Source organism: Callithrix jacchus, chromosome 13 (genome assembly GCF_049354715.1).
Source record: "Callithrix jacchus isolate 240 chromosome 13, calJac240_pri, whole genome shotgun sequence".
Taxonomy (NCBI): Eukaryota; Metazoa; Chordata; class Mammalia; order Primates; family Cebidae; genus Callithrix; species Callithrix jacchus.
In genome coordinates, this window is record NC_133514.1 from 74,458,573 (window position 1) to 74,480,105 (window position 21,533).

Consider the following 21,533-nt stretch of genomic DNA (forward strand, 5'->3'; position numbering starts at 1 on the left):
CTTCTAAAACTGTTTCAAACAATCCAAAAAGAGGGAATCCTTCCCAAATCATTTTACAAGACCAACATCATTCTGATACCAAAACCCGGCAGAGATCCAACGAGAAAAGAAAACTTCAGGCCAATATCCATGATGAACATAGATGCAAAAATCTTCAATAAAATATTGGCAAGCCGATTGCAACAGCAAATCAAAAAACTTATTCATCATGATCAAGTAGGATTCATCCCGGGGATGCAAGGCTGGTTCAACATACGCAAGTCTATCAACGTAATTCACCACATAAACAGAACCAAAAACAAAAACCACATGATTATCTCAATTGACGCAGAGAAGGCATTTGACAAAATTCAACAGCCCTTTATGCTAAAAACCCTCAATAAACTCGGTATCGATGGAACATATCTCAAAGTAATAAAAGCTATTTATGACAAACCAACAGCCAATATCATACTGAATGGGCAAAAACTGGAAGCATTCCCTTTGAAATCTGGCACTAGACAAGGATGCCCTCTTTCACCACTCCTATTCAATATAGTACTGGAAGTCCTAGCCAGAGCAATCAGGCAAGAAAAAGAAATAAAGGGTAGTCAAATAGGAAAGGTGGAAGCCAAATTGTCTCTATTTGCAGACGACATGATAGTATACCTAGAAGACCCCATCGCCTCAGGCCAAAAACTCCTGAAACTGATAAGCAACTTCAGCAAAGTCTCAGGATATAAAATCAATGTGCAAAAATCACAAGCATTCGTCTACACCAATAACAGACTTAAAGAAAGCCAAATCAAGAACGAACTGCCATTCACAATTGCTACAAAAAGAATAAAATACCTTGGAATACATCTCACAAGGAACGTAAGAGACCTCTTCAAGGAAAACTACAAACCACTGCTCAATGAAATCAGAGAGGACACAAACAGATGGAGAAACATTCCATGTTCATGGTTAGGAAGAATTAATATCGTGAAAATGGCTATACCGCCCAAAGTAATTTACAGAATCAATGCTATCCCCATCAAGCTACCATTGACTTTCTTCACAGAACTGGAAAAAGCCACCATGAACTTCATATGGAACCAAAAGAGAGCCCGCATAGCCAAATCAATTCTAAGCAAAAAGAACACAGTGGGGGGCATCACACTACCGGATTTCAAACTATACTACAAGGCTACAGTAATCAAAACAGCATGGTACTGGTACCAAAACAGAGATATAGACCAATGGAACAAAACAGAGGCACCGAAGGCAACACAACATATCTACAACTATACAATCTTTGATAAACCTGACAAAAACAAGCAATGGGTGAAAGGATTCCCTATTTAACAAATGGTGTTGGGAAAACTGGCTAGCCATGTGCAGAAAGCAGAAACTGGACCCCTTCCTGACACCTTACACTAAAATTAACTCCAGATGGATTAGAGACTTAAACATAAGACCTGGCACCATAAAAACCCTAGAAGAAAATCTAGGCAAAACCATCCAGGACATAGGAGTAGGCAAGGACTTCATGAACAAAACACCAAAAGCATTGGCAACAAAAGCCAAAATAGACAAATGGGACCTAATGAAACTCCACAGCTTCTGCACGGCAAAAGAAACAGTCACTAGAGTGAATCGGCAACCAACAGAATGGGAAAAAATTTTTGCAGTTTACCCATCTGACAAAGGGCTGATATCCAGAATTTACAAAGAACTCAAACAGATTTACAAGAAAAAAACAAACAAGCCCATTCAAAAGTGGGCAAAGGATATGAACCGACACTTTACAAAAGAAGACATATATGAGGCCAACAATCATATGAAAAAATGCTCATCGTCACTGGTCATCAGAGAGATGCAAATCAAAACCACATTGAGATACCATCTCACGCCAGTTAGAATGGCGATCATTAAAAAATCTGGAGACAACAGATGCTGGAGAGGATGTGGAGAAAAAGGAACACTTTTACACTGTTGGTGGGAGTGTAAATTAGTTCAACCATTGTGAAAGACAGTGTGGTGATTCCTCAAGGCCTTAGAAATAGAAATTCCATTTGACCCAGCAATCCCATTACTGGGTATATACCCAAAGGACTATAAATCATTCTACTATAAGGACACATGCACACGAATGTTCATTGCAGCACTGTTTACAATAGCAAAGACCTGGAATCAACCCAAATGCCCATTGATGATAGACTGGATTGGAAAAATGTGGCACATATACACCATGGAATATTATGCAGCAATCAGAAATGATGAGTTCGTGTCGTTTGTAGGGACATGGATGAATCTGGAGAACATCATTCTCAGCAAACTGACACAAGAACAGAAAATGAAACACCGCATATTCTCACTCATAGGCGGGTGATGAAAAATGAGAACACATGGGCACAGAAAGGGGAGTACTAAACTCTGGGGTCTATTGGGGGGAAAAGGGAAGGGCCAGTGGGAGGGGGAGGTGGGGAGGGATAGCCTGGGGAGAAACGCCAAATGTGGGTGAAGGGGTGAAAGCAAACAGAACACACTGCCATGTGTGTACCTATCCAACTGTATTGCATGCTCTGCACATTTACCCCAAAACCTAAAATGCAATAAAAAAAATAAGAAAAAAAAAAAAAAAAGAAAATATTAAGAATGTAATGGTGAGTTTTTTCCCCTGATTTTAGTAAGACTGTGTTTACCATTTTGACACTGGGAATAATAGTAGATTTTTGTATAGTATTTTATTTCTGTTAAGTGAGAGACCATTCCATTTTTTATATTTTTTCATTTAAAAACGGATGATAAATTATATCAAGCTTTTCAAAACACCAATAGAACTTATTTTATAATTTGAGTTGTTATAATGATTAATTACTGTAATAGATCATTTTAAACATTAAACCACCTCGCATTCCTAGAAAGAATTTCAATTGGTCATGACTTATTCTTTTACTGTGCTACCCAAATTTATATGTCAGTATATTATTTCAAACATTAGCAATTATATTAGTGAATTAATTATTCCATTTGCCTTGTGTTGTATTTTGTGTTTGTTGTCTTTGTCTAATTTGTTTTCAGAATCATTTTTTATAATCTGTCAATGACTAAAGATATAAATTAAAACCTCTTTGTCCTATCTAGTTTGCCTGTGGATTTTTTTTAGTGCGTTATACTATTTTACTTGATGCAAAAATATTTATAACAATTACTTCTTCACCATGTATTGCAACTACATATTTAGTTGTCTCGGGGTTTTTTAATTTGCCTCATCCAAACAGGAAAAGAAGTCAAACTCTCTTCACTGATAATATGATTGTATATATAGAAAACCCAAAAGACTCCACACTGGAAGTCTCCCAGAACTGATAAATGATTTTAGTAGTTTCAGGATGCAAAACCAATATACAAAAGTCAGTAGCATTTTTTATACCCCATTAACATGCAAGCTGAGAGCCAAGTCAAGAATGCAATCTGGTTCATAATAGCCATACCAGAATATAAAATACCTAGGAATACATCTAACCAAGGAGGTGGAAATTATCTACAAAGAGAGCTACAAAACACTACTGTAAGAAGTAATAGATGATTTAAACAAACAAAACACCATTTCGTGTTCATGTATTGGAAGAACCGATATTATTAAAATAGGCATGCTGCCCAAAGCAATCTATAGATTCGATACTATTACTATCGAGCTACCAATGTCATTTTTCACAGAACTAGAAAAAAAAAACTATTCTATAATTCATGTGAAACCAAAAAAGAGCCCAAATAGCCCAAGCAATCCTAAGCAAAAAGAACAAGGTTGGAAATGTCACATTACCCAACTTCAAACTATGCTACAAAGCTACAGTAACCAAAACGGCATGGTACTGATACAAAAACAAAAACAGCATGGTACTGGTATAAAAACAGACACATAGACCAATGAAACTAAAAGTATTTAGAGAAGTGAACATTAAAAACATGACTTTTTTCTAGTCAAAAATGCCCAAAATCAAAATTTTAAATTGGCCCTTGTCCCATAAAATGTCCTTTATTGCTATTCTTTATTGTTGGTAGATGTTCTATGATCCAATTAAAGATAGAACATCATGTTTAGTTTTTTTGTTCTTTGAGTTATGGGACACATTGCAGAACATGCAGATTTGTTACATAGATATACATGTGCCATGATGGTTTGCTGCACCTATCAACCTGTCATCCAAGTTTTAAGTCCCACATGCATAGTTGTCTCTTTAGTCTGTTTTAGTCTAGTACAATCCCCTACAATATTTTGTATGTCATAACAATGACATTTTTGTTGTCCAGGGTATTTTTTACTAGGAATTCTAAAATTGATGTTTTTTTCTGATTGTTTTATCTTTTGATAATTTGGGTTAAATATTTTGGGCAAGAATACTGTGTGTGACAATGTATAGCTTTCATTACACCATGAAATTAGGTACATATTGGCAGTTTGTCTCATTACCAACAATAATAGGTTTCATCAATCTGTAAGATGATGAGATACTTTGAGACCATGTAAACCCCTAGTTTTCTAACCAACTTTTACTCAATAGTATGAGTACCCATTGATGGTCTTGGTCTGAATCCTTTATTTATGTTGCTGGGTTCAATATCTTAATTTCCTACTTCCATCATTTTCTTCTCTATTTACTAGCTGGCGATCTTCCCTAAAGAAAACTTACTCTTTATCACCACCACCACCCTTTTGAGAAAAACTATGGACTCATGTATTCTATTTCATTCAGTGTACCATATAGCTCATTAACATCAACTTTTAGTACTTTTTGCATCAAAGACACTTAAACTACAATTATGTAGCAAAAGTCTTTATTATTATAAGGTATATGCTATGGCAATTAAGTGGCACATCTACAACTCACTTTTAAACTATTCAGCAAAAGATGTGTTTATACACAGAAAGAGCTAATGGGACAAAATGTTAACATATTGTAAGTCTGGGTGAAAGTTTGAATTTTTAAGTAAAAATAGAGAAAAACAAAAGACAAACTAAATGTTGAAAATTGATCAGTTCTTCCATTCAGTTATTCCATAAAAACCTCTGACAGATTCTTTTTTCTTTGTTAATAGGATAAGTATCTTTCCTTTGCACCTAATTTCAAAAGAAGGAAAGTGTTTCCCCTGAGCCTCCATTGCCCTATTCCTCTACCCACTTTGAATCTGCCACCTGGTAATGTCTATTTTAACTTCACCATGCTCCCATCTCTCTTTCCCTTCCCACTGAAACCACACTATTTCAGGTTCTTTACCTAAACTATTATGGTAGCCTCCAAATTCATCTTTCTCCCTGGAGTGTCTACTCACTCACTGCAGAGCTTCCAAGACAAACTCTAAAAACACAACTTGAAGGTCAATGCCTTGCTCAAAAGCCCATGTTGGTTCTCTCTCTGCCATTGAATGTAGTCCAAATTTCTCAGCAGAGCATTCCATGTCCATCACATTTGCTTTCATTCTGTTCTATCAGCGTCCCTGCTAACTCTCACAATTGAGATACTTAGTCCAATACAATTCCTTTTGCGCTGGAAAAATATGTATTTCCTACTGCCTTTTTTCCCATCCACATCTTTATTTGTCATGAATGTAGCGTCCTAAAAATTTGAAAATCTACCTCTTCCGTAAAGTGCTTTCAAATTCCCTTAGTGGGATACTTATTTCCCTCTTGCAGGGGCTAATAAAACAGTATAGGTCTTTCCTATGCCACATATGTCAGTGTGCCCAGTAAAAAACAAGCCTCATCACACCTTTGAGATCCAGTCAAGATTATAGCCTTCTTAAACTTGGGAACTTGTATTATCTATTTTTTTAAAATTTCTGCTGGCAACTAGCACAGTGCCTAGCAGGACTCAAGAAACACTGATGAAATGGAATTTTCAAAACTGCAGTCAAGAAACGGCTTCTGAAAATTATGGAGTAAGCTGCTTACATGTCCATGTACTATGCACATACTCCTAAATGGAAAATACCCTGGACAAACATCAATCACAACTGTTACCTTTCATACTGGTATCATCACAATCAATGGCAGGGTCTTCAAAAATAAAAAGCAATGGTGGAAAAATCTTAAGACCATCAGGGTGATGGCACTTTTTTTCCGCCATATACAATAAATAACCTGGAGACATAAATATACCATAAAGTTTTTACAATACAAAGTCATTTTCATCTTGGAGGAAATATGGAGTTACTGCATTTTCTTTACTTTTTTTTTTTGGACAGGGTCTCAGTGTCACTCAAGCTGCAGTGGAGTGGCATGATCTTGGCTCTGTACATCCTCTGCCTCCCAGACTCAAGCAATCCTCCCACCTAAGCCTCCTGAGTAGCTGGTACTACAGGTGTGCATCACCATACCCAGCTAATATTTTGCATTCGTTTGTAGAGACAGGATTTCGCCATGTTGCCCAAGCTTGTCCTGAACTCCCAGGCTCAAGAGATCCTCCTGCCTCAGTTTCCCAAAGTCCTGTGATTATAGGCATTAGCTACCGTGCCCAGCCTACAGCACTTTCTTGAGAAGAGACATGACATAAAGAAAGCAATGTTTTAAAAACACTGTTCTGGAAAATGAATATAACATGGACTAAAATGGAGAGTTTCTAATTATACAAAATGTATAATTAGAAGCATGCACAGCAATGCCAGGTGAAGGGGTCTGGAGAGAAATCATGAGAACAGAAATGAAGACCGGAAGGCAAAGTAGAGACAACAGAAGCAATTGACTAAGGCTGTATTCAATTAAACACCATAAAATTTAAAGTATAAAATGAGAGACTGAGGTAAGCTGCAAAGAAAGGAAGAAATTAAGTATTTTAGCAATCGGTTCTATGATGCCCCAAATGTGTGGCCATTAACATTGTAAGATTTCTCTCAAGTCACCTCCAGCAAAACTGGGCTGTGTGTTCCCAAAGCATCTTATGCATGCTTCTATTCAGCAAGTGGAAAAAAAAATCTGTTGTTTTCCCCATCTTACCCAGCCTGGAGCCACATCAGGGCAAGGACCTATTCTATCCATCTTTGTAACCTAGGTCCCTACTATAGTGCAAGGAACATAGTAAGCCGAAGAAATAAATGTTGCAGAACTGTCCTGGTGATAACTTATTACAAGATAAAAAAGTAGCCTGAAGTTGCACATGAAATCCAAACATTACAGTGCGACTGTGGCTAACCCACACAGGTGTGTGAGTAGAACAGTCTTCTAGAAGGGAGTAGTAATACTTCTGTGTCAGAGTGTTTGCAGCTACAAGGTAACCTCCTTAAGAGCAGAGTTCAAAACTGTTTTGAACACAGTGCCTAATACAGTGTTGAACATGTGGCAGATACTCAGAATTATCATATATTTTTGATGTTTACAAAACACAGCAAGAGCAGCTTACTCTCTTTCACCATTCTTATTTTATCATAAAATATTTATGTATTAGATAGAGTTCACGGTTCTCAAAATCATTTGAGATTTTCCCTTGTTCACTTACATTGTTTCTATGTAGAGAAAAGCATATAAAGATGTAATGCTGTTCAATTCTCATTCTAGAATTGACTAGACAAAAATAAAATTAAGATTTTCCTTAGATCTGCTTTAAAAGAAAGGAAGACGAGTTAAGCTATAGATTACTTTGGTCAACTATAAACAAGATCTCTCTAAAAATGTAAAACTAAAAACACAATTTTATTATAAATATCTTTTTTCTCACTGGTTAGTTTTTTTAATTTGAGAGCAAGACTCTGTCTCCCAGGCTGGAGTACGGTGGTGAGATCCCAACTCGCTGCAACCTCCCACTCCCAGGTTCAAGCAATTCTCCTGTCCCAGCCTCCAGAGTAGCTGGGATTACAGGTGTCTGCCACCATGCCCAGCTAATGTTTCTGCATTTTTTAGTAGAGATGGGGTTTCACCATGTTGGCCAGACTGGTCTCGAACTTCTGACCTAAAGTGATCCACCCACCTCGGCTTCCCAAAGAGCTGAGATTACAAGTGTGAGCCACCACGTCCAGCCTAGTTTTTGTTGTTGTTTTTGCTGCTGTAGTTTAATTTTAATGGTTATTTCCAGTCATCATGAGTTCTGTTCATATCCTTGAGATCAATTTTGTGACTTTACCTAAAATCAACTAATCTACTCATGAGTCATATTTCATACTGCAAGGTATAATCTATTCATCTAGTTCAGGGATCGTCATACATTTTCTGTAAAGGGCAAGATAAGTAATTATTTTAGGCTTTCTATGCCAACATGGTCTGCATCATAACTTCTTAGTTCTGCTGTTGTAGAGTAAAAGGAGCCACAATTTATACTCAAATGACTATGGCTGTGTTCAACTAAAAACACACACACACACACACACACACACACACACACACACACAGTGGACCCCATTTAAACCATGGCAAGAATTTGCCAACATCTACTTAAGTTTTTATTTTTACTTTTATTATGAAAATTTTCAAATATACACAAACCATATACTATTAGATTTAACAGTTGTCAATATTTGCCATTTTTTATCTATTTCATTGCTGAATTATTATGAAGAAAATTTCCAACATCATGACATTTCACACCAACATAATTCACATATCTGTAAAAATAAACATAATATGGCTGGGCACAGAGGCTCACGGCCGTAATCCAAACACTTAGGGAGGTTGAGAGGGGTAGACCACTTGAGGTCAGGAGTTCGAGATCAGCCTGGCAACATGGTGAAAGCCCATCACTACTAAAACTAAAAAAAATTAGCCATGCGTGTGGCTCGCTCCTGTAGTCCCAGCTACTTAGGAGGCTGAGACACGAGAATTGCTTGTTCTGGGAGACAGAGGTTGCAGTGAGCCAAGATCGAGCCACTGAAATCTCGGCTCTTTTGTCCAAACCAGAAATCATGACCAACCAGACATTGCATGCATAAAATGCAGCCCCCAGCTCCCAGACGTCTATGTGTGTGACATTGACTCTTTGAAGAATTTTAAACCATTTGAGGAATTTTAAACAATGTGAACAAGATCTACAATCAATATATCTCATAGGAATATTAATACAGTATAGAGGCAAACACAAAATTTTATTTAATGCCCAGCTTATTTACTTCAATTTCTTCACCATGTTTAAGGTTTTTACCTTTCACCTATTTTTTTAAACAATTTGTAGAGTTCATCAGGTTAATTTAGAGACATATATAAAACTAGAGGTTCACACATAACATCAAAATATAGTTAACAATAATTTATTCTATATTTCAAAATAGCTACAAGAGAACTGTAAGCTTCCCAACACAAAGAAATGATAAAGGTTTGAAGTGATGGATGTCGCAGTTGCCCTGATTTAATCATTGTAACACTGCATACAGATATGAAAACATCACATGCACCCCAAAGACATGTACAGCTATTCCCTACCAATTTAAAAATACTTTATTGCCAAAAGGAATAAAAAGCCCATTCTGAAGAATTTCTCTGAAGTATGAGTTCATGCTATGGATGCTATGTAAGTGAAGGTGGATAAAACAGTTACTGTCATTAGGCTTGAGAACTTCTAGACCAATAAAATATGTTATCTTTAGTTAAACATGCTGATGATTTTGTTTTGCAAAATTATTTTTATAGGAGATGATTATTATGTTTTCTTAAAAGGTATTGAAATATTTCAAGTTAACAACAAATATAGAAACACAAACATTTAAGGTACATTCTGGAGTTTGCAGTGACTTATAAAAAAGAGGAATATCCTCTTCTCTAGAGAATTCTGGCCCCTATGGAAAACTTTGTCAGCTCACCAGGGAAATTCCAGACAAAAAATCACCCCATATCTCATAAAATTTCCATGAAATGAGAACTGTTCTATGTACGTGGAGGCACACATACAAAACAATGTTCAGAGTGAAGAAAGGAGTTCACTGAGATGGGAAAGAAGCAACAGTGTGATGAGAGGTTACAGATGAGGTTCTTGGAAGAAAGAAGTGAAAACAATGTGAATACGGAAATGGAACAGTTTCTGTTGCCTGTGCTGTAAAGTATCTTAACTCACTGGCATTAGGAAAGAGGACCACCAAGTCAGGAAGAGGGACAGGACCAGCTGAGATAGGAGTACGTGAAGGAAAGCTAATTAAATTTGCTAATTGAAAGCTGGAGCAAAGATCGAGTTCTCAGTTAAGTAAAGGCATAGAGTAGATTGAAGGAGATGAGGTTGTCAAAATGAGAAGGTCCTAAGGCTTGGCATAAGACACAAGATAGACCACGAAAGCAATGATGTCTGTATTGTTTAATATGGTAGCCACTAGCCACATGTGGTTATTTACATTTAAATTAAGGAAAGTTAAATATTCCTTCTTCAGTCATAATAGCCATATTTTTAATACTCAGTAGTTACATATTATATGTGGCTACCACATCAGACAGCATAGATAGAGAATATTTTTGCATTGTAGAAAGTTCTACTGGATAGCACTGTTCTACGGACATTAAAGTGAGTAAGAAAGAGAAAAAGGCAGGGAAGGAGGCAAAGGAGAGAAAGTGATTCGTACATTCCCTCTCCTGCTGTGTTTAACATTGCATTGGCTCTCATGTGACTGGCGAGACAGTCGTTGCTCTGCAGTGTTGGAGTTCTATCACACCTCCTCTCCAGAAAGACGCTTGAGAGGTTGCTGCTGCCTTATGAATCCTCTAGTCAGACAGGATTGGTGGAGCAAGGCATTGAGTTAGGGGTGGAGCCAGGGTTGGGTTTAGGGAAAGGTAATTTAATAGTAAAGAAGGCCCCCGTACATGCCCAGCCATCATGCCCAGAATCTAAAGTGCATAAAACATTGACTTGCCATTGGAAAGCTGCAAGAGTAGGTCCTGTTGTCTCTGGTGCACAGTAATTCTTCTGCTATTCATGGTCAGAAAACCTGATACTAATACATTGCTCAGACTAAGTCACAGGTTGAGACAGTCTATTTTACTTGACATTTCTCATTAGAGAAAATTGGCCAGCTTATCTTTCTAAATTTCATTTATTGACATCTGCCATTTCCAATCATAAGTATTCTTATTCACTGCAAATAAACATGGGCAGCTTGTCTCCTTCCCTCTACACTCTATGATGAATAATATGAAAATTCAAGCCACACATCTCCTTTGCTACAAATCTGTAGTGAAATGACAGCAGCACTCTATAGACGCTCTGACCTGCAAAGATTTTCTTCCTTTTGGAGACATTTTGAGTAACTTTTTAACGATAATCAGCATCTTATCAGATAGGTCTCTTGTTCCAAGTAGCCATTGCAAACTAGGAGGGCATCCAGTGTTTATGAGCTTCCTGCCACTCACAATATTTACACTAGACATTGCCAGGGAAAGAGAAGAGAGACAAAAAATATGTCCAACTGTTGCCTTGTGAAGGTTGCTATTTATTTTCACAAACCTCAGGGCTGCATTCAGTTTCCCATCTACATGTGTAGGCAGCCATTTCTTCAGTGTATTCCCTATGATCTAATTGGCTCACTGTACAGATTCTTGGCTCTGTGCTTGGGAATCGTCATTGACTTTTAACCCATCTCACCTGCAGAGCAGCTTTCTGTGTTTCCATTAGTATTTCAGGCACCAAATCTCATTTTAAAAATTATCGTCAGGATTTTAATTGGTGGTTCTCATTATTCACCCTTAATTAAGTTTAGTAATATTTAATGTTTGTTTTGTAGCATTTTAAAAAGAATCATAAAGAGAGAAAAATAATTAAGGAGAGAAAATAATTCCTTCAGAGGGAAAATGGAGGATTCCTTCAGAGGGAAAATGGAGGATTCCTAAGTCTGGTCAGTTAATGGGAATTAGGAGTTATGCAGAGGATCTAATAATTGTAAGTATCATTGTTTTACTTGTTTGAATTAATAACTTTAAAAAACCCCTCACTCTCACATTAGCAAATTTTCAGTCTTGTAACAAGTGAAAATAACTGAAACTTTCACAACATCTACAAAAATGGAAAGTTTGTAATTTTCTACTATGACCTGAGGGTTTGGCTACAAACAGATAATCGAATAATAAGATGAGGGTTCAAGTTATACCTGCCTATTTAATATGGGGAGAAATTAAACCACTTGTAAAGACAGCCTGGGATGAGAAGCCCCTATCATCTGTATAATCCTCCATATTTCTGTTCACTTTAAGTGCCTGCCACCGAAAACCTTCAGTAAAGGAGTGAATCTTCTTTGCCCCATCAAGAGTTGCTTCTCAGGTGGAAGAAGGGTGTGGCCCCAAGTTTTTACCTGGGAGCAATGATGATCTTGTCAAGCATTTCAGCGAGACCAGCCCAAGTTTTTAGGGTGGGGATCCAGACTGGTTATACGTACCTTCGGTACTTCTCCCAGAGGAAGGCAGAAACACCTCAAAGCCTGCATGTAAGAACATCTACTGAGAAATTATTTTAATCAGACACCAGCTGAGTGGGAGAAAGAAAAAGAACAGAGAACAAACAAAACTCCCTTGGTCTTGGATGTAAGAGAATCCAGCAGAGATGGACTGGAGTTTCTTCAGAATAGCTGCAGTGCTGTTCATTTTTCTGGTGAGTGGATTCTGGTAAAAATTTTTCAAAATCATGCTCATTGTAAACAAGTGGAAATGTTTTAGAAAATGTTAGTAGGCATTATTTCTAACGTAAACCCATTAAAAATGTGTGTTAATGACAAAGTGATTTTATGAACTAGATTTTTCAATCAGCATTTCACTCTTTATTTGAAGATTCAAGACCACGTTAATGCATCAGTGTCAATTCATTATATTACATCTCTGACATTGAAGTTGTTGCTAAGCCATGCTGGGAAAATACTGAATTTAGGAAATTCCTATCACTAGTTAGTAGCACTTTGTGGTCCAAAATCTCTTTTGCAAGAGGGTTTTTAAACTAATCAAGTGTGTCTGGATTTTTAACCTAAATATTTTTTCATTGGTTCAGTATCTTTGGTGTTGTAATTACTCGAATTTTTAATACATAAAAATAGCATCCACATAATTTAAAATCATAGCAGTTTGTGGCTGACCTCACTATCCAAATAATCTTGTCAGTTGCATACTTGGTTAGAATCTATACCACTATTATCAAAAGCCCTGCACTGTTTACAACTTTATTTAAAACATTTTAAATTTCAAAAAATGGCAGTATAGGAGGTTTATAAATGACATATTAAGTGAAGAAGTGGCTATAATTAAAGAGTAAGTATAATTATTATTATACTCGATCTTACAACTGGAATGTCAGTGATGATAGCTGTGGTACAAAAGTTGTGTACTTGATGGTCAGACAAATGTAATGAAAGACTTTATCATTGCCCCCTTACATGTAATTAGTTTTCTCTTTGTAGAGATAATATTAAGTGCACCACTAATGTATTGTGTCAATTTCACTTCAGTGAAAATTTGAAAATTGTAATCTCCTTCACAGTAAGGTTAACGTAATTCAAAAAGGCAGGTGCCAAGTAAATTGCCCTCCAGCTTGGCAGGATGTACAGTGTTGTTGTTCACATTTGTTTCTACTTGCTTAATTTTTCAACTGGAATGTTGAGTTGGTATAATAAGTTAGATCTTTGATTCAAAGTATACTGGTTAGTTTGAATTCAGTTTTTTAATTAAGGCAGGACATAATACTTGGTTATAAATAACCATAAATAAGCTGGTGGCTTTAGTTCCAAGCTTCCCTTCAAACATTAGTACTATCCCATGGACTTTTCAGTCGATATTTAGGATCAGGTGATTTCATTACTTAGGATTCAGTAGGATCACTGAGCATTACACAGTATGTCATTTGAAATACAAGACTTTCATATTGTCAATAATCAAATACTTTCACTTAAAGTTTCAGATAAATTTGATCCATTAAGAGCTATTATAGTTTTAGTTGAGCAGCTTGTTCAGACAGAAACACAATTACTTTCTTTTTTTTTTTTTTTTTTTTTTTTTGAGACGGAGTTTCGCTCTTGTTACCCAGGCTGGAGTGCAATGGCGCAATCTCGGCTCATCGCAACCTCCGCCTCCTGGGTTCAGGCAATTCTCCTGCCTCAGCCTCCTGAGTAGCTGGAATTACAGGCACGCGCCACCATGCCCAGCTAATTTTTTGTATTTTTAGTAGAGACGGGGTTTCACCATGTTGACTAGGATGGTCTCGATCTCTTGACCACGTGATCCACCCGCCTCAGCCTCCCAAAGTGCTGGGATTGCAGGCTTGAGCCACCGCGCCCGGCCTAATAACTTCCATAGAGTCTCTAAGATGTGCCTCATTCTTGATTTACTTATTTTTAATTAATTACAGCATATAAAATTTCTTTAAACAGTCACTTTCTACTTACTCATTCTTCAATAAAATGTATCATCATCAATATCATATATCTTTATTGAACTTTCTCTGGCTCTGCCTAGATTTTTTGTTGTTGCTTTACGGGAGGTTTTCAGGAATAGGTGAAGAGGAGGTTACCATATTTTATATTGAAATCAATCACAACTCTCTCACATGGCTTATGAAAACTATTTCTCAAATAACTTACACTATAATGAATTACAATGTTTTATTTTTACATTGACATCATAGCTTTTTTTGTAAAGCATTTCACTTTTTAAGTTTTGGAAGATCAAAATTTATTTTAACTACTGTTTTTATCACATAGAACAATTTTGATAATTGTCCTTTGGAGTTTCCTAATCTCTATTTTTCTTTAAAATACTTCTTTCTTTATAAAACAACCACCACTATAGCATATTCTTCTAATTACCTTTCTTCTAGTCTCATTATAAATGCTTCTTATACGCAAAAAAAATTTTAAAAAAATATGTAAAGTCTTTATATTTATCTCTACTCAAAGTCAATAAGTGAGAATCTGCATTAGGATGAATGTTTGTACAATTGTTAAGGCCTTTAAGACATTTAAATTGGTAGTATCTTTAAAGCAAAGAGAACTGAGTATCTATCTGTTTGCAAGCATACTGTATATTCAGCTCAATGCATCCGAAGGTTGTGAACCTTGTTGAAATGAGTGGGTTGAATCAGAAAGAACAAAGCTGGAGGAGCTGCTCTTATAGCCAAGATTGCTCTGTGGCTATTCTATTGTTCTGACAAGTCTCCTGGACAGACAAGAGGTTACACCTGCTATAACACTGCAAGTCAAACATATTTTGTTAATTCTGCATCTATTTTGCTTTCTTCTTTTTATTTCCACACATTCAGTGTATGGAGTAGAGGAAGGAGTTAGAATGTATTTTCTCTAGGCCGGAGAATGATGCTTCCTATGCACCAAATAAAAGAAATCTGTGTGGATGCATGTGACAATGGTAAAAAGTACAGCATGGTCACTGTGAGAAAGCAAAATAGAGCCAGCAGGGTTTCCATGGCTTTAATGATTTCTGAAAATTACTTGCAACTTTGCCAGATCCAATTAGTTCATTCAAGTCAACACAAATCTGAAGATGTGTTTTTCTAAAAAGGCAAATTTCTATAGCTCAAGCTCAAAGGATAGAGAAAATGACTTTTCTCTATGACCATAAATGATCTGATTACTTCAGTTCATCAACCTATTCCCCCTCTTTCTATGGATTAACATTTCCAGAGCAAACAAGCAAAACACCAACCTTCTGACCACCTGATAAACTAACTCCACAGTTTGAACTGAACTGAAATTCTGTAAAATATGGCCAGGAGTTTTTAAGAGTACTTTCAGCATTCAGGCTAAAATACACAGAAAATAATATACATTTTATTACATAGTTCCTAAACTTAATTGAAGACATCTTAAGTCCCCATAATTGTGTTCACAGGTGCCTAAAGCAAGAGAAAGACTATCAAACTAGAACAGACCAAACAGAAGACAAGCAAAAGAGAGGGGGCTCTTTGTGCTTTCTTGAGCATGTATTGTAGTGACACATATCATAGACATTAGTTTTTCAGTAAAACATTTTATAGAAAATGGAAGGGCAATATTTTTGTTCATGTATTCAGTGAAACTTACAAATTGCATTCAAGTATTATTAACATTCATATGGTGTTCATAAAACCTTTATTATTCCGCTGCAGATTTAGGATTAGCATCTTCAATGACCTTTACAGAAACAGGGAGTACAAATTTATCATCGCTCAATTGGTTTGAGTTGTCACAGAGCAAAAACATTTTGTCATCCCTGTTTTAGGAAACAGTAGAACCTAAAACACTGAAGAATACTGCCTTAAATCTGAAAAGCTGACCCAAGGAGTAAGATTTACTTGTTTAACAAATCTTAACAATCTAGAAAAAGGACACTCTCATCTATATTCAGAGCACTTAATTTCTGATAACTCTTTCTCCACTACACATTCATCAAAGACATGGTTTCTGAGTATCCCTGTGTCCTAATAGGAATTGCCTAATATATCAGCAGGAAGTCTGCTCTGCCAGGCATTGCAATTAGATTTATAGTGCTCCCTTAACTCAGGGAACACCCTTGCACAGTGCTGGGTCGGGCCACCCTTGCTGATTATGCTTGATATGCAAATTCCTTCAATAGACTTAGGCAGGTCAAATTTTTTTGAATGCCATTGGCTACTGATCCATACTCTTAATTGGTCTATGAGAATAGGGCACAGTTTTTCATACTTGTCTAATGAGAAACCATATCTCTACAAATTAATAGTTGCCTATTGCTCATAAAACTACATGACTGTACATTATTTGAAGGCAGGTTCTGGGTCTGATTTGCCTTTGTATCCCTTATAGTGCCTTGCACTAGTGCAAGATTGCTCAGTACATGTCTCACCACACACAGCAGAGGTACCACAGGAAATTTTGGATAGTTTATACTACTCTTCCCCCACACACTCCAAAAAATTAGCACGCTATTAAACACAGAAATCACAATACTAGATTTCTTCAACATTTTAATGGTATAGTAATAAATTCACTTTGCATTTCATCTGAGGCTTGCTATAATATTTTTAGGCCTTTAAAAGTCTTAATCTAGCATTGGATCCACATAATACACATTCAGTGAGTACTTGTAAAATAAACAAATGAAAAGAATAAATTAGAGAAATCAACCCATTGAGGTGTTGTCAACCCCAGACTGACACCCTTTGTCAGAGCAATACAAAGGAAAACATAAGAGGTTTTTAAATAAAGAAAATTGTCATATTTTAGCTTTGCTTTAAGTGCATCTTTATGATGTATATAAAAATTAACAATTACATTAGAGTCGAATGCTTAGCAAAAAGTAAACACATTAGAATTGAATGCTTAGCAAAAAGTGGCTTGGAAGACCATCTTACAATTATTAAATGCAAGAGATTTTTTTAAATAAAAGTGGCCTGTTCCTCAAACCCATTTTTATTATGTGCAAAGAAGCATGAACTTCAATATTAAAAAGAAAAACATTAAAAATTACTATAATTGGGGATTTATTAAAATTAGCCTGTAGTTTCTTTCTCCTGTAGCTTTTAAAAAGTACATAAATTGATTGGTTCCTAAAACAGAAATGAAGAGAAAACCCATTGAGGATGCATTTCCGGTGAATTATTTACTGTTTTCATAGAATTTTAGGACTAGAGGGGACTTGTAGTCCCATATACAACTGAGGAAACTGAGGCACAGATTGATTTAATGACTTACCTCAACATCCATACCCACTGGGCAAGATAGCTGAGATATACTCACTCAGATATACTGACAATCCCTGTGTTCATCTCTAGGTAAATCTCCATCACAGCCTCCATAGCACACACTCCAAACTCATTTCTGAATCCAAACTTCTCCCCTAACTGCCAGAAAATAACCTCACCCTTACTGCAGGGACAAGGTCTGGGTCATTTAGGAGAATGTCCTCCAATTTCCCTTTCCTAATTGATTGATTTTAATCTCCATCCACCTCACCCTTACTACAGGGAGAAGGTCTAGGTCATTTAAAATAGTGTCCTCCAATTGCCCTTTCCTAATTGATTGATTTTAATCTCTAGCTTTCCTCTCTTCCTTGCGTTTGTCTTTGAAGTCCTTTCTTTTTCTGCCCATTCTCTCCTTCTCTTTTTATCACGACACCTCTATAAGAATCTTCTTTCTGAACATTTCTTCTTTTAAATCAAGATCTCCTCCTAGCCTCTAAAAATCCTTAGGTTCCTCTTTCTCAAAAAATGTCCTTGAATGCTATATCTGAGTCTACCATCTTGTCCCCCTGTTCCCTTTTATCACCAGTATCTTGAAAAAGTGACCATCTTTATGTCCTCCTCTCCACCTCTTGCTCCCTAATCCCTTGCTGTCAAACAGCTGCATGCTCCATCCAGCTAAAAATATTCTCTTGAATGTCACTCAGAACCTCAGGATTTCATCAGAATTCACTCTGCCTAACTCTTCTTTATCACCTCTTTCAACCCCATATGTCTTTCTATTTTCCTTTCCTGTGGCCTCAATTATAATGCATTATATTTTCCTACTGTTTCTTTCACCACTCCTTCTCTCCTTTCTTTTTTTGTTTGTTTGTTGTCCTTGTTTCTCATTCTATAAATGTAAGATTTATCCTCAGCTGCAGGCTGTTTCTTGACTGTATCGTCTACTTTAGGAATTTCAAAATCTCACATGATTTCAACTATCCTGCCTGAGAAGATATACCTCAAAAATATAGATCCAGCTTGAACTTTTGCTCAACTTTTGATCCATGTTTCCAATTGCTGATCATCTTTACCTGGACATTATCTGGCATCTCAAACTCAATGTGTTCTAATCTGCTGAATTCTGTTACTGTCTTGTTTCCAGTCCCACAGTTTAAAACCTCCATCTCCTGAGCTTCCTCCCTTTCTTGAACAACCCCATCCCATTTGTTCTCAAGCCCTGCTAAATGCTATCCTGCAGTATTCTTTGATTTTTCACCATTCATTCCCTCTGCCTCTGCTCCAGCTTACCTCTTCCTCAACTTTAGTCTGCTTTGATAAAGAGACCCTCAACTGCTCACCGTCTATAATCACTGCCTCTTCCTGCTAGTCCTACTAACTGTTGTCAGAGTAAGATTTAAAACTGCAATTATATCATGCCCTTCCCACAATCTAAATACTTCAATATTTTCCTACTGCACACAGGTATTTAATATTAGAGCTGAAAAGTTACCTGTATAAAATTCAGTCTACTATTGTCATTTTACAAGTGAGAAAATGAAAGTTCAGAGAATTAAGGAAATACATTGAAGGTTTTCCAACTCTGTCAAGAGTCAGATTTCACTATTTTGCCCTTGCAAATCCAAGAGTGACTTTGTATCAGAATTCCTTCTAGACTCTGAGCAACAGAAAATAAGCTTACACCAACCCACCACATTTTTAAGCAGACTTGGCAGTTTTTAAATTACAAATCCAGTTGAGAGTCTGACAGTATGGTGAAACTCACTTGGTCTTCTGCCTAAGGTTGTCTCTCATGGGAAAAAGAATGACCCAGCTTCATAAAGCTGGAAAGATTTCTTAGTCATCTGCACTGTTTTCCAAAACAAACAGCAAGCACTGATGCGCCAGTGCAGTAAGGGAAGTGCAACAACAGAGAGCAGATGCACACACAATTCTGTAGCTATGAAGAAGTGGCTTTCGAACAGACAAGTAAGGTATGCCCGTCTCTCATCCCACACTCACAAGCAAGAGAGAGGGAAAAAATGTTCATAAATGCACAGGTAGCAAGGAGCATGCATGCATATTAACATCATTTCAGTTCTGCACCCAAGGTGAACTCTACGGATAACATGACCTAAACTCTGGGCCATGTAGTTTTCTTTTTTTCTTTGTGCTGTATTACTGCTGCTGTATATAAATATTACCAATCACAAAGATAATAGATTAAAATCAGAATTTTTTGTGTTCTTAAAGTTGCAATATCAACTCTTTGTAGCATGTTTTACTTAGTAGTAATTTACTTAAGGGAATAGGCTATCTCATATTTTATTGTAAAACTCACAACTCAAGTTCAAATTATTCTGAATTGTATTGAATTGCATTTAGCCATAGATTAATATCCAAAACTCAATTTCCTCATCTGAAAAATGTGATAGTATTAGTGCTGACCATATGTATTTGCTGTGAAGATTAAATGCATAGATTTATACATTACCTAGTACTTAGTTATTATTAAATAAATTAAAATAGTAATAACAATCATAATTATTAATATTAAATATACAATGGACATGTAATTACTATATTAAAACATGACTTTTTTACACTTTCATATTGATCATAAGTATTGATTTTCTGAATTAACTATTGTGGTAATTTTTTTTAAGTAGGTACTTAGAGACATTAATTTTATATTTTATTTGATGATGCGATTAAAATCAACTATAAAAAAACCTTTTTTTGTATTTTTAAATTACTGTTGTTAGTATTCTTAAATGCAAACTATAATTTTTTTATATCAATGATACAAATAAAATTTTTCATACTTTGAAATTCTGAATAAATTCAATTAGAAGTTGAAAATTTCTTATTTAGGGAGAAATACAAATTAAGGATTTATACTATCTTTAATGAATTATAAATAAAACTTAAAACTTAATAAATACAAACTAGCCCCCAGTCCACACTTAATTTTTAGGCATATTTTACAATGTCTTAAACAAGTACATGAATGTATTAAACTCCATATGTAAATGTCTATGGTCTCAGAAAAGCCTATGACTTTTAGGGAAAATAATTCAAATTATCTCAATTTTTTCCTGCAAATCATGCATAAAGATTACAGTGAGAGCTGTAACTAGGCAGCTTGACTAACATACTTGTTTATCTAGGGAAATTGTTTAATACAAGAGAAGAGACTAAGGAAGTTACATTCCCAGCAACTTGTCCCTATACTCCTGCATTTGCCTCTCCTTGCTGTGGAAGGATGCATTTATAATATCTGTTTCATTCAGAGCTAAAGATAAAACATCAACTAGTTCATTTTTACATAAAGGAAAATGTTTTTCTTTTAGAACTTTTTATTTTCATATTTCAAAGCAGGTGAAAAACTTCATCTTAAAATTTGCAAGTATACAAGGAAATCTTTGATCTACAATTAGAGTGAGGGATTACATATTCTGAAGCCTTTATATTGTTCTGCTTCATATCTTTTCTTCCCTACACACACTTTTTTTTTCTGTTTACAACTGTGGCTAGTCAAATCCTGAAACTATACTCGAATGTTTTCAGATTTTGACTTATTTTGTAATATTACTGAACAGCCTTAGAGATCTCAGCTCTTTGGGCACAAGATTTACTAAGACAGCCTGAGCTTCTGACCACATTTTATTTGAGTTCTAGCTTCAAATATTCTACCATGTAATAACAAGTATCTGCATAGCTAAAATAAAAAAATTTTAAATAGAAGTAATAAAAAGAAGAGTAAATCGAACGGTAAAAACAAAAATTCTTAGCATCATCATCAGACCCAAGACACAAACCAAATCTACCTGCTATATAGACTGATAAAATATAATTATTCACAAACCTATGGTTTTATATCTTTATTGAAGTAACTGAATAATATGCATTTTAAAGCATTTAATTAAAAAATAACTAGTGTGATTATCTTATTTCTTATAGGTGGTGGTAGAAGTTAACAGTGAATTCCGAGTCCAGGTA

General features: G+C 35.9%; 1 protein-coding gene and 1 long non-coding RNA gene across 2 annotated transcripts in view; one reads left to right on the forward strand and one right to left on the reverse strand.

Annotated features, from left to right (window-relative positions):
• LOC144578869 (uncharacterized) overlaps positions 1 to 21,533 on the reverse strand; it is a 132,037-nt gene that overhangs the window by 12,865 nt on the left and 97,639 nt on the right. The gene's annotated exons all lie outside the window — the stretch shown is intronic.
• The window catches only part of DSG1 (desmoglein 1), a 39,140-nt gene continuing 29,927 nt past the window's right edge, over positions 12,321 to 21,533 (forward strand). Inside the window, exons 1-2 of the mRNA XM_002757146.7 lie at positions 12,321 to 12,506; positions 21,495 to 21,530. Coding sequence (XP_002757192.1) covers positions 12,459 to 12,506; positions 21,495 to 21,530 — 84 coding nt within the window. The 5' untranslated portion in view covers positions 12,321 to 12,458. The remainder of the gene's footprint in view (positions 12,507 to 21,494; positions 21,531 to 21,533) is intronic.